At 48.6% G+C, this 14,053-nt stretch overlaps 1 protein-coding gene across 1 annotated transcript; it reads left to right on the forward strand.

The window, feature by feature from the left end:
* The first annotated feature begins 11,038 nt into the window (after positions 1–11,038).
* eif1 (eukaryotic translation initiation factor 1) lies at positions 11,039–13,047 on the forward strand. The gene is made up of 4 exons (XM_056582332.1): positions 11,039–11,233; positions 12,214–12,377; positions 12,687–12,788; positions 12,923–13,047. The coding sequence occupies exons 1-4, from the start codon at positions 11,203–11,205 to the stop codon at positions 12,965–12,967; spliced, it is 342 nt and encodes a 113-aa protein (XP_056438307.1). The 5' UTR covers positions 11,039–11,202; the 3' UTR covers positions 12,968–13,047.
* The last annotated feature ends 1,006 nt before the right edge of the window (positions 13,048–14,053 follow it).

Genomic DNA, 14,053 nt, shown 5'->3' on the forward strand with positions numbered 1-14,053 from the left:
AACCCCACGGCAAAGCAGGGATCTGGATTGGGTTGGTTATACAGTACAGTCATTGAGTTGAACTTAAGGGCGTTACCTTTGTGATGTGTACAGCCTCAACATACTATTTCCCTGTCTTAACCTTTAAGTGGTGGTATTTGGAGCAGGTTTAGGCAAGACTGATGCCTATCCTGTTCAGAAAATGTGGCCCTTGAAGCGTACAATCTGTGCCAGCCTGAATTTGAGGAGATTTTAGATGACTTGCAGGGACGAGATACTTATTAATATGCTTCTGTCTCCACCAAGCCTGCATCTTGACAGGTAGAATAGATGCTGTACTGGCGTCAGTCTGTGCGTCTGTATGTCTGTGTGTCTGTGTGTGAAAGAGAGAGAGAGAGAGAGAGAGAGAGAGAGAGAGAGAGAGAGAGAGAGAGAGAGAGAGAGAGAGAGAGAGAGAGAGAGAGAGAATGAGAGAGAGAGAGAGAGAGAGAGAGAGAGAGAGAGAGAGAGAGAGAGAGAGAGAGAGAGAGAGAGAGAGAGAGCGACAGAGAGAGCGACAGAGAGAGAGACAGAGAGAGAGAGAGAGAGAGAGAGAGAGAGAGAGAGAGAGAGAGAGAGAGAGAGAGAGAGAGAGAGAGAGCGACAGAGAGAGCGACAGAGAGAGACAGAGAGAGAGACAGAGAGAGAGAGCGACAGAGCTACTACTACGATCAGGAGGGGATTAAGGCAGGGTTTCTGTGACTCTCCAATGTGCTACACCTTGCCATGGAGCCATTTTTACACAGAGTGAGAGGAAACATATCCAGCCTTCCAGGCTGTTATGCCGAAATTAAGCTGTTGGCCTGTGCGGATAATTATACACACCTATTGTACTAGTGAAAAATATTTAATGATATTGTTCGATTGTGTAACATGACACTGAGAGTTCAAAATGGGTACTGCTCTACTCATCACCATATTGGAGAGTTCTCTCCACCTGCCCCTTTCTCCCCAGACTCGAAGCTCACGCTGGTTGTCAGAATGATTAGAAGCTTTTTCGAAAGAGGTAGAGGTTTTTTAGGTCGGGTAGAAGAATGTAGCACAATCTCAATTTATCCAATTTGTTGGCTTGTTTCCATGGCTGCAGCCAGTGTGTTTGTTTTCCAATTAGTTTAATATCTGTCAACCAGGGGCCTGTACCACGAAGCTCGCTTATGCCGCTTTTCCACCGCACATGTAGCTCGACTCGACACGACACGACTCGACACGGTAGCAGCGCGGGTGCTTTTCCACCGCAAATAGTACCTCCGGGACGTGGGCGGGGTCGTCTGCGCGAAAGGGCCGTGACGTATTTTTGTACGCGACGCAAACAACACCTACGTAACCCACACATGGACAGAACCCACATAACAACAATGGAGAACATCGATGCGATGGTATTCGTGTTCGTATTATTAGCTGGCATGTTGAAGAAGTGGAATATGTTGGCTGCGGCGCTACTATGGCTGTTCTATCGTTACCAGCATGGTTGCCATGTCGCTCTCGCGACTTCGTCACACTCTCTGGCCAATCAGTGGCCGGCCGTCTGGCGACGTCACCTTTTAGCATCGGCTCAGCCGCTTGGAACCTAGAGCGAGGCGGTACTAGAAAAAGCAGCCACTTGAGGTACTAGATCGCGGTGGAAACGCAAAAAAGGCGAGCTGAGTCGAGTCGAGTCGAGTCGTGTCGAGCTGGTACCATGCAGTGGAAAAGCGGCATTAGAGGGTTAGCGAGGTATGTTGAGCTCAAAGCCTGGGTTAGTTGTACCACAAAAGTCGATCTCTTTTAGCATCGCTGTATCACCATGGTGACTAAGGCCCCGTTCACACAAAGCCGATTTCATGGCGAAACCGCAAAGGTCTTGTACGGTTCGGCCTTCCGTACACACGAAGCCGGCGAATCTGCTGACCGAAACCGCAAACTTCTGAAACCACCCTCGGAGGTGGTTCCAAATCTACCCGGTTTCGTTTTGGATTCGTGTGTACGCCTGAAACCGACTGAAACCGCAAACCATGACGTCATCGCCCCACCCCTCGACCTCCTAGCCAATGGCTCTTAAGCCCGCGGAGTCTCAGAAATCACATGCGAGCATGCGCATAAGGGCAGCCTTTATGCGCATGCTCGCCTCTTCTTCTTATTTAATTTCTTCTGGATTTCTGTACCAGAAGCATCGCCCCTTATGGGCCTGGAATGTGTACTACAGCGTTTCTACAGATCTACCCGGTTTCGCTTGGCTTCGTCTTTACGGAGATACTTCGAAACCGGATAGATCGAAACCGTAACGGTTTCGCCCGTTTCGGCTTCGTGTGAACGGGGCCTCGGCCCGCGGAGTCTCATGATGATGATGAATCGTGTTGAGTATCTGTCTCATGTGCGATTTAGCACTTGAACAGAAGTTGGAGATAAAACGTTTCGGACCACATCGCCCGACGGATTTAATCATTATTCAAGAGGGAAAGGACAAGAATAGATCGTTCAACCAGGAGTGGTTCAAGCGGAAAAAAATGCTTGTGTTTCACCTCAGCCACACAAAGGAGACCAGACAGCACTGTCCTTAAAGCACAGGTAATTACCATCTTAGCCCAAACCTACTTACATTTTCACCCAGGATTATCCAGGTCTGAATAGGCAACCACTCTATCAGGCTAGATTCATTGTTAATTGTACAGTATGGTGGCCTGCAAACTTAATACAACTTAAACCATACTTCTTCTATTTTTGGTATATTGTGAGTGGTGGCTTTGTATGTTGATTGCTGTGTAAAGGGTGTGCGCCGTTGTGTTTTTATTGTTGCCACGTTGTTGTTTTCTTGAGTTTTGATATTGTGAGATCTTGAACGCTGCCATTTGGTGGTGCTATTGCTATAATAGCCCAATATATGTCGTCAGATTCGCGTTTGAGTGATGGCATTATTCAGCTGCAATTTTGGTCCCCTCTGTCACTTGCTACTGTTTTTGTTGTGATGGTAGTAATATGTGGTATTTCTGGATTGCGTTATAATATTTTCCTGCATGGGCCCCACCAGAGTTTCCAAACCAAAATCGCCACTGCGGGGGAGGAAGCCTCAAACGCTTTTGGGGAGGCCTCCCGCTCCTCTGCTCAGAGCTCTGGGCACAGCACAGAGGGTAACCCCATCGCCTGGGGCTCGATGCTCCTCAGGCAGACTTGGCTCAGCCTAGCGCCTTTTTCAGGCGCAGCCCTGCCACAGCCCCTTTCTCTGTCCCTCCTTCGGAGGAGTATTTAAAGGAGCTACACCTCTGCTGGAAGGATGCCAAGGCTCTCCCCCGTCCTTCTTCCAGTGCTCGGGCCTTGGCTGCCATGCGGGATCCAGCGCAGTATGGTTTGGGTCGCATGCCACCCGTTGAGCCCGCCATTGCCTCCCTAATTTTAACCCCCGATCAGGCCTTGCGGCCGGATGCCAGGTGTCCTCGGCCCCAGTGCAGGGTCACAGACGACCTCCTTTCGAAGGCCTATGACGCAGCAGCACGTATGGGGCGGATTGGCAACTCCCTCTCCCACCTAATGCTGGCGCTCTCGACCTCACTGCAACAAGCTGCAGTTGAGCCGTCTACGCAGGACCTGAGCGACGCGTCCCTACAGGCCTTTGCCCTCATGTCCAGGGAATTGGGGCGTGTTATGTCCACCCTGGTCCAGACTCGCTGCCAGGTTTGGTTGGCTCAGTCGCCCCTGACGGAGGCGTGCAGGATGGCCCTTAGAGCCGTGCCAGTGGTACCGGGGGAGCTGTTTGGGTCAGCTGCCCTGGAGACGCTGGAGCGAGCTGCCCAAGCTAGGCAAACCAACCTGCAGTTGTCGGGTCTTCACAGGAGTGTGTCCGCTCCTGGCAGGCCTAGAGCCCCCCCGGCTGCCCCCCGGGGCCGCTACCAGCCACCACGCTCTTACCCAGCGAGAGATGAGCTGCCTGTACTATAGACCCCTGGGTGGTTTCCACCTTAACCCGGGGGTACGAATTACAGTTCCGACGCCGGCCCCAGGCCTTCGGCCGGGTCAGGATGACAGTCGTCCGCGACCCAACGAAGGCCGCAGCTCTGGCCCAGGAGCTATCCGCCCTCCTGGCCAAGGGTGCGATCGAGCCAGTGGACCCTCAGTTACAACCCGGGGGGTTCAACGCGTACTTTCTGGTAACCAAGAAAGACGGCGGATTCAGGCCCATTCTAGACCTAAGGGGCCTGAACACGTTTTAAATTTTTTTACCATTTCACATGCTCACCTCGGCGGACACCCTGAGGGTAGTTGCCAGGGGGGAGTGGTTCACGACCATAGACCTAAAGGACGCCTATTTTCATGTGCCGGTTGCGGCACACCACAGGCGGTTCCTGAGGTTTGCCTATCGGGGCAGGCATTACCAATTCAGGGTACTTCCCTTCGGGCTTTCCCTCTCCCCGAGGGTTTTCACCAGGGTTGTGGCGGCAGCCCTCGCACCCCTGCAGACGCAGGGCATGAAGGTCCTGCCGTATCTGGACGACTGGCTGGTCTGTGCGCCCTCCAGGTCCCAGGTGGCCCAGGACACGGCCCGCCTGCTGTCGCACGTCGCCCGGCTGGGCTTGACGGTGAACCTATCAAAGAGTTGCATGGACCCTTCCCAACGGGTTACCTATCTGGGGTTGGTCCTGGACTCGGTCGCCATGAAGGCCTACCTTTCACCTCGACGGGTGAACGACATCCTCCGCCTCCTTCCCCTCTTCAGAGCCGGCAGGAGGCTGCTTTTTATTCATTTTCTTCAGCTTCTGGGCAAGCTGGCAGCTGCTTCAGCTGTGGTGCCTCTGGGCTTACTGTCCCTGCGCCCACTCCAAATGTGGCTGAACAGCCTGCACCTAGATGCCAAGTGGCACAGGCAGAGGAGGGTCAAGGTGACCCTGCAGTGTCTTGTCTCTCTGGCTCCATGGAGAAAGAGAGTGTATCTAGAGGCAGGCGTGCCCATGGGCGCAATCCCGGCGCGCTGGGAGTTGGTGACAACCGACGCCTGCCTCTCGGGATGGGGCGCAGTGTGGCAGGGCAGGACTGCGCAGGGACGGTGGTCTGGCCGGGACGTGGCACAACACATCAATGTGCTGGAACTCCGGGCTGTGCAGCTGGCACTAGCCAGCTTTCTGCCCCATTTGACAGGCCGGCATGTCCTGGTCCGGTCGGACAACATGGCCACGGTTTCGCAGGTGAACCACCAGGGGGGCACCAGTTCAGCACGGCTTCTCCGGGTATCCCAGAGCCTGTGGACTTGGGCCTCTCCCCGTCTGGCCAGCCTACGGGCAGTCTATTTGCCGGGGGCCCAGAATCGGGCGGCAGACTTCCTCTCCCGACGGAAGCCTCCACCGGGGGAATGGCGGCTTCACCCCGAGGTGGTGGAGTCAATGTTGGGCCTCTTCGGCAGGGCAGAGGTGGACCTCTTTGCCTCGGAGGAGTCGGCGCATTGCCCCCTCTGGTTCTCCATGGCAGAAGCGTCCAGCCCTTTAGGGCAGGACGCGCTGGCGCACGATTGGCCGGACAGGCCTCTTTATGCCTACCCACCATTGCCTCTGGTTCTGCCGACACTCCAGAGGGTCCTTTTGCAGGGCCACCGGCTCCTTCTGGTGGCCCCCTTTTGGCCGGGGAGGCTCTGGCATCCACTGCTGCTCAGGCTCTGCTGCAGCTCGCCATGGCGCCTCCCCGACAGGAGGGATCTCCTGTCCCAGCTGAGGGGTCAGATCTGGCATCCCGACCCCTCTCGCCTACAGCTCTGGGCTTGGCCACTGCAGGGCACGACCCACTGCTGAGGGAGTGCACTGCGGCTGTCAGGGGTACGGTCATGAGTGCCAGGGCACCATTGACCAGGTTGCAGTACGGAAACAGGTGGAAGCTGTTCTCCAACTGGTGTGCGGCTAGGGCCGTGGATCCAGTGCACTGCGCTGTGACCACGGTGCTGGAATTTCTGCAGTCCCTCCTGGATAGTGGCCGGTCGCACTGCACCCTGAGGGTCTATGTCGCTGCCATCTCCTCCCTACATGATAGGGTTGACGGCGCCACGGTAGGGTGCCACAGATAAGTGTCCCTCTTTCTAAGAGGGGCTTTGAGGCTGCGTCCCCCTACAGCCATGCGGTCTCCAGCATGGGACCTGCCGCTGGTGCTGGAAGCCTTGTCATCTCCTCCCTTCGAGCCTTTGGGTCAAGGGGGGTTGAAGTGGCTGTCCATGAAGGCTGCCTTTTTACTCGCCATAACATCTGCCAAGCGGGTTGGGGAGTTGCATGCCCTATCAGTGAGTGATACATGCCTGAGGTGGAACTCTGATGGCTCGGGTGTCACTCTATGGCCGAATGTTGCGTTCCTGCCAAAGATCCTGCCACGCAATCACCTTAACCAGCCCATCCAGTTAGCACGCTTTGACCCCCCTTCTGGGGAGGGTGGGTCTGAGCTGCTGTGCCCGGTGCGGGCCCTTAGGGCTTATATTTCTGCTACCGCCGGTATTCACCAGTCGGAGCAGCTTTTTGTTTGCCATGGTGGCCCTAACAGGGGTCGTGCTTTAACAAAGCAGAGGCTGTCCCACTGGATTGTGGAGAACATAACGCACGCCTACGGGGCCAGTGGCCGCCCCCCGCCATCCAGGGTGAGGTGTCACTCAACCAGGAGCGTCTCCACATCATGGGCGGCCCTGAGAGGGGTGCCCATGGGGACCATCTGTGCCGCGGCGTCATGGGCGTCGCCTAGCACATTCTCCAGGTTCTACCGGGTCAACGTTGCCACTCCCCATCCAATGGGCGTGGCCCTGATACCAAGCTCTGCTGCCTCTGGTCAGTAGGTGAGCACCTTGATTCTTCGTGACGTTGTTGGTATTGGCCATCCAGTGCTTAATGCACCGCCTCTGGCGGTCAGTAAGGATGAAATAGAACGCAGAGTTACGTATGTAACTCCGGTTCTATGAATCCTGGATGACCGCCAGAGTTACAGGTCACTCAGAAGTCTCGTGGTTCGCGAGAAGATTCTGGGAACAGATCCTCTGTCGACACCGGGCTATATAGCCAATCCGGTGTCTCGAGGGTCACATGTGACCTTGTTGGTATATGTACTCAAACTGCGCATGCGCGAGACGGATAAATCCAGTGCTTAATGCACCGCCTCTGGCGGTCATCCAGGATTCATAGAACCGGAGTTACATACGTAACTCTGCGTTTTACGGGACAGAACCGATCCCTTGGCATTGTCTGACGATATTCAGATTTCAGACTTTATTGTCATTCTGCAAACAACGAAATTGGGGTTCTTCATGAGAGATACAGATTCTCATCAGAGGGTGTTCGTTATTTGATCGTCCTTTTGGACCTTATGTAGACAATGCTTACTGTTGCGCATTGTGTCTCCGTGACAGAGTGCTAGAGTGGAGGTAGCGCGTCAGTCTTGAATTTCTGCGCGAGGGGGTTCGACTCCCAAGTGACGCGAATTTATGTGAAGCTTAAGGAGTCCCAATTCTCATGCATATGGAATACTTATTCACTAAAGCTTATGGAAGTATATATTTGTACTTATTTCGAACTAGAACCCATATTTTCAAGGCCGTGCTGGCACCACATCTATGGGGGTAAAATGCATGATGATAGACCGGCGAATTTGAACCCCGGAATCTTTTCACTTACACGCATATAGACTGCTTGATCTATCGTCAAGGTGAGAAAAATGACGCAAAAAACGCCCCTTTCAAGTGAACGCGCACTGAACCTAAAGCGGAAAACCTGGTTCAACTAATTGAATCTAAAGTGAGCTTCGTGGTACCATTTAACTCTGATTGCGAGTTGCGGCTCTGTCGAGCCAGGTTTTCCCAAGAAAGCCTGGGTATGTTCAGCGAGGTTCGTGGTATACCCCCCTGGGTTGCTCGGAGCATAGTGAGTCATCACACACAGGCCAAAACAAAAACAAACCTTCTGCCCGGAAGGGAATTTTCAAAGGAGAACATATTGGCTGTCGCATTGTTGTCGGAGAAGCCAGTATTTCGACTTAGCCTGTTTCCTCATGATCTGATGAAACATTATGGCAGTTTTATGAAACAGCATAATAAATGTGTTACAAATTCTAGCTTTAAATTACTATCTATAGATGAATGAGGTAACCCAATGCTGATTGAGCCTAAAGCCGACTGATGAAAGCACTTGCACTTGCTAGTATTATGTATGTCTTGGAAAACATACCTATCAGGGTGGACAAAGAATTATACATTTTGGGGGCAAGCTTCCGTATACAATACATCAGAGACTTCTTAGACCCAAAGTTCTGGTGTGGAGAGCAGTGGCCTGTCTGATACTGAATAGTTTTGCTGGACTAGGATTGGACAGTAACAAATCAAACACTACTGGATTACTGGCTTTTTGTGGTGGACTATGTACAGGAGTAACTACAGTAAGGGAGGGATCAACTGTTTGGACGCTCTGTACTGGCCTTTGATTTAAACAGTTGGATGCAGGTAATAGGTCAGGACCCTCTGTGGTATAGACCCTCTGCAGGGTATGACCACACTTTGGCCAGTGATCAGAGTGACTGGGCCTCTTCTAGACAAGGCTGCACTCCTGGCGTCACATCTAGGAGTAAAATCAATTGGTTCATGTGCCAACTCCTTCATCATGGAAAACACAGTTAACAGAAAAATACCTATCTTTAAAGGCACCCAGTGCAACTTTATGTAAACATTCAATGAAAAATATTCATTACATTTCTAGTCTTTTTTACACGTAGTAAGTTTCAATAACTCCATACCATTACATATCGACATTCAAGGAGCAAAGATGAGACGTCGTTGTGTGGTGAGAACTGATAGAAAATCGTAAACAACAACAATCGCCGGTGGGGAGAAGCCATTTTTCCATTGACTGGAAGCCTGCTTTATTTATTGTAGGTTACAAAAAATAAAGAAAATGGCGGCATTGTTGTTGTTATCGATTTTGTATCAGTTCTCACCACACAACCGACGTCTCATCTTTGCTGCTTAAATGTCGGTATGTAATGGTATGGAGTTATTGAAACTTACTACGTGTAAAAAAGACTAGAAATTTAATGTTTATTTTTAAGCCTCGAAAGTTGCACTGGGTGCCTTTAATAAGAGCTTTTCATAATGGACTCGTTCAACCCTAACCCTAACCCAAAAGAAAAAATAAACTGATTTGTATAGATTATTCCACATTTCAAAGACTGCACATGGTTTCAAGTTTCAACAAAAGATTTCTGGGAGCTGCTTTGTAGGTGTCTTGTCAAAACTTTTGACCAGCCAGAATTGAATGGTAGAATGGATACACCATGGATAGCGTATTTTTATTTTAGATCAGGATGTTTAAAGCCAGTGTGGAAAGTGTTTGAATAAACCACCAGTATCAAAAGATGTGCTCAAAGGAAACTGTTCCATTGTTTTTTAGAATGTGTCAACCACTCCTGTATTTGTCGTCGGTTTCCTTGTCTTGTTTTGGTGTGTTTCCTGTTTTACTTTGATATCTCTGTCTTGTTTCTCCCCATGTCCGGTCAAGTTTCCCTCCTGTGTGATTACTGCTCCCTCCCCTAATGTGTTTCAGCTGTGACTCGTTGCGTGCCCTGTGTGTTTGGTATTTAAGCCCTTGTCTTTCCTTTGTTCCTTGTCGGATCATTTTAGTTTGTGGTGAGTTGTGTCCTGTGTGTTCCCGGTGTTCCCGGTGTTCCCTGCGTTACCCGCGTCACCCGTGTTCCTTGCCTTTTGCGTTAATAAATTATCCTTTTATTGAACTGTCTGCTATTGGGTCCTACCTGCCTGCCACCCGCTAACCGTGACAGTATTCCATAACAGATATACGGTCCTCTGGAAGATGTTTATCTGAACAAACTCTAATTTTCAGGTGTCAATATAATAGAATTAGAAAAAATGTACCTTTCTCAGTAACATTCTATGACAAAACAATTGCCCCTTTAAGTCAGCAGGAAAAGGAAAATGAAATTGTCTTTGGTCTTCTTCGCTTCTGTTTGTTAGGGTGGTAAAGACAAGTTGGAGCATTGACTTGTACTACTAGGCCATAAGTCAATGATTGATCTAGAAACAGTCCAGAATATATGGGGCTACAAAAGAGCTTTGTGCTCAGTGAAAGAAATGGACTGATGTTCAATGTTAGATTTAGTTACGAATGTCAAGCTAGTCATATATTTTTATTTTATTTTTATTGAGGGCAACAAAACACTTAAGCCAGTTTCAAAGTCCTATCATTTTACTCGATGTAACATTATTAAGCAATCTCTCTCTCTCCCTCCCTTTGTCTCTCTGAGTGAAAGATGAGTGAGAGTTCAGTTTATTTGTGACCTCCCAGTTTCACCCTTACTCAAACAACTTGATTTAACATATTATCCCTTTGACATCGGTTAATATTAATTTGACCTGCCTCAATTATGCTTACAATAACGCATATTGTTTGCATTTGATTTTACTCGTCACATTTGGAATTGGTATCAAAAGATGTGCTAACACGGTCTATTCTAGAACAGGGTTATATTGCACAGGGTTGATTCTGAAAAACATCCTCCTCATCCTCCTCATCGTCATCCGCTTATCCGGGGTCGGGTAAGCGATAATAAGATAAGATAATCGTTTATATATGCAGCTATCAAGAAAGAAGCCTTTCTGCATGTCCATCCTGATTCTGAAAAACATGGACTATTTAAAATTTGGAATCCTCTAAGCAATCGATAGGAGCACCCCCTATAGGCATACTGATCAAAAATCATATTAGACGAAATGATTTTCATATTAATAAAGGCTCTATAATGATATGGAATACTTAATTTGTACACAATGAGAACCAGGGAGCTGTGAGAGGAAATCGAAGATATATATCTGTGTAAACCCTTATATGGTATCATTAAATTGACTGAGGGGAGTTTTTGTTGATTATATCATTGACCGTATCATGATTAGGCAATTCCTATAAACAACTAGGTTGGGCGATAATGACGTAATGCTTCCCGTTGAGCTGCCATCCCAGCGTCTTGACGTACACGTACGTCAATCGCGTCAGGACGCCGGTTTCGGGGAGGAGCTTATAGGCTTGTTTTCCACTTTTGCAAGCTCAACAATCTCCATTTTGTGCCAGCCTTCAAGCAGAGTGAATCGAGGTCGTACTTGTGTAAAGACAAGACTCCAGAATACAACAGAGAAAAACGCTAGTCGACGAACAGCTCGCTAACCAAGTTATTATCCTTAAGGAAGGGAAATCTTATCGTATGTCCGCTATCCAGAACCTCCAAACCTTTGGTAAGCCGTAAGCGCCGTCGTTCTGACCACCGGGGTGGGGGATGGGCGTCGCGTCGAATATTTGAAAATCGAGTTGTTGAACAACGAATTGGATCTCCCATCCTTTGCATGCATTGTTGGTGCTGTAGGAAACGTGATTCGTATTATGATATCGGGTGACATTTTCGTATTGTGGTGTCGGGGCCTCTGTTTGTGGCCGTTCGGTGGCCATAAGGCCTGTAGTTGAATAGGGCCTCCAGACACTTCTGCAGGCTCTGGAAATAGAAAGATCCAATACTGACACCGAGCAAATGTGTCGGGAGGAGGGGTGGCGGTTGTTATCAACTGAGCACCCAGTATTTACTTTGGTCCAAACCGTGTTTTAATTTATTATAGTATTAACGTTTCAGGTATAACGGCAGCTATATTCTTCTGGCTTCCTTCAGATCTGCGCAGTCTGTCTTTTGAAAATATGACTACCTTGAATTGTGTTGACAGCAACCAGACAACTCATGAACGAGATGATCGGGTTGAAGTCGCTCTGTAGCACCGTAGGCTTTCAAACAACGATTAAATGACAAATTGGTGACTGGATGGTTATCGTTTTTTATCGAAATGCTGTCAAGTCCAAGCAGACATGCTCCTCTCCATCAAATACCGTCGCTAATTGTACCCCAACAGGCCGGTTTGCCGCATTCAGTCTTCAAGCCGGTCCAGTCCGAGGACTATTATGTTTTATGTTCTGCGTGCAGACTAGCTAGGCCTCATGAGTAAGCAGTTGTCACCTTGTGAGGGCATAGTTTGTTCAGCAGTGCTCATCTTTTTAGCAACGTAACTATGCACTTTGACTGCGGACAGCCATTTTACATGGGAAGACTTAAACGTAATGTCGATTTTTATTTTAAAGCTTTTTGATATTCGTTTAATATTCGAGGATAAGTTAATAATGTTGGATCACTGTTCCTAATTGTAATCTCTGAAAATCCTCTTTTTCCTTGTAGACCCCTTTGCTGATGCAACTAAGGGTGATGATCGACTCCCAGCGGGGGGAGAGGACTACATCCACATAAGAGTCCAGCAGAGGAACGGCAGGAAGACGCTCACTACTGTCCAGGGCATTTCCACCAACTATGATAAGAAAAAGCTAGTCAAGGCTTTCAAGAAGGTACTAAAGGGCACCCGTTGCGATCCTATGACATAATGTGCTTGGCTTGACACTGACGTGGGGAGGCATGTGGCTGTAGACGATAGAATAACGAACTGCACTACTTTTAAATTACCACCAGGTTGCGATGTTTAGCCACAATCCCTTCCCTACAGTGACATCATATATGGGATTGTCCAATTGTATGATGGGGAGATCATTCTATCAGTTGTGTATGCGACTTTGTTGATCCATCTATATTGTGGGGTACCTTTTTTTTTTAAGTTCAGCTGTTGACCATGGTGCTTTCTTTTCTGTCCCGTTCAACAGAAGTTTGCCTGTAACGGCACAGTGGTTGAGCATTCAGAGCATGGTGAAGTAATCCAGCTGCAGGGAGACCAGCGCAAGAATATTCGCCAGTTCCTGATCGACGTGAGTCATTAAGCCTCTACATTGTGGCAACTGCCATGATATTCCCACAACAATAAGTCAACAAAATTCACAGACTGGGGACCAAAGATCACCTTGTACTGATGTGATGTCTGTTTTTTATCTTTGGTTCACAGGTTGATCTGGCTAAAGAGGAGCAGCTCAAAGTCCACGGCTTCTAAAAGAGCTGTTTAGACTGCCCCTATCCTTCCCATCCCTAATCCTGACAGCCACACCCCCTTTGTCCCCCTTCCCTACCCCCTCTCTTCCTCCCTCCCCCCTAACCCTCCTATGTGCTGCTGTGGTGGCTCCCCTCATTTCTCTAGCTCCACTTAGCTAACAAGCCAATTACCTCTGAAAGCATGGAACTCTGTAAAAAAGCCCCGCTCCGACACCTGGGGGCTCCCTCGCAACAAAGTGTCACCACCGCGCCACACGACATCAGGGACGGGTGGTGATGACTTCTTCCTTCCTTTTATCTCCTGAGGTCCCCCTTTTTTTAGGTTTTGTGCTACATTAATATGGCACCGTTTCATGTAACTGTTTTTTGTTTTGTACTACAAGGTGTTTCAATAAAATGAGTCTCCATGAATTGAAGTGTTGTGTTGATTAAACGGTGCGCAGGCAGAAGGGTTTATGCTTGATGGGTTACTGTACTTGTTTGACACACACTCAAATGACTCATTCAATTATGATTGGGCAAATGATGGTAGATTGCTCTAAAACGTAGACTAAGCAATATTGTTTACATATATTCAATATCCCCTTCAATGGGGACAATGAGAGATTATTAGCTGATGGTAAATGTTTCTTAATGCCCATACAGAGCAATGTGTCAATTTGCATTTGAAGGGTACTGTTATGAATATAAACAGGCATTGAGACCCTAAAATAAGTGCTTTGTCTGAATTGATTTAGATCGAAGCTGCTGTGTTTTTCATTGGATGTCACGCAGCAATTTTAAAAAGGTACAATATACATTGAATGCAATGTGTGGGCTGTTTAATGGTGAGGGAACAGGACAATTTCCTTCAGCATATGGATATTGAACCTACCGTTACAGCAAATAAGAAGTGGTTGATTGTCAGCAGGTCTTCTTTAATTTGGTCAAGTAAGTTTATGGTGGACAAATAAGAGTAGCCCAGCCACTATGAAGTAAACACTCAGGTTTTGGGCTAAGCTATCTCACCTTGATAACTAATCAAGTAGTTGTAGGCATGGATTGAAAAGCCTATAAACAGACACCGTTATTGAAGCACTGTTTCTAC

This window comes from Gadus chalcogrammus, chromosome 2, assembly GCF_026213295.1.
Source record: "Gadus chalcogrammus isolate NIFS_2021 chromosome 2, NIFS_Gcha_1.0, whole genome shotgun sequence".
Classification (NCBI taxonomy): domain Eukaryota; kingdom Metazoa; phylum Chordata; class Actinopteri; order Gadiformes; family Gadidae; genus Gadus; species Gadus chalcogrammus.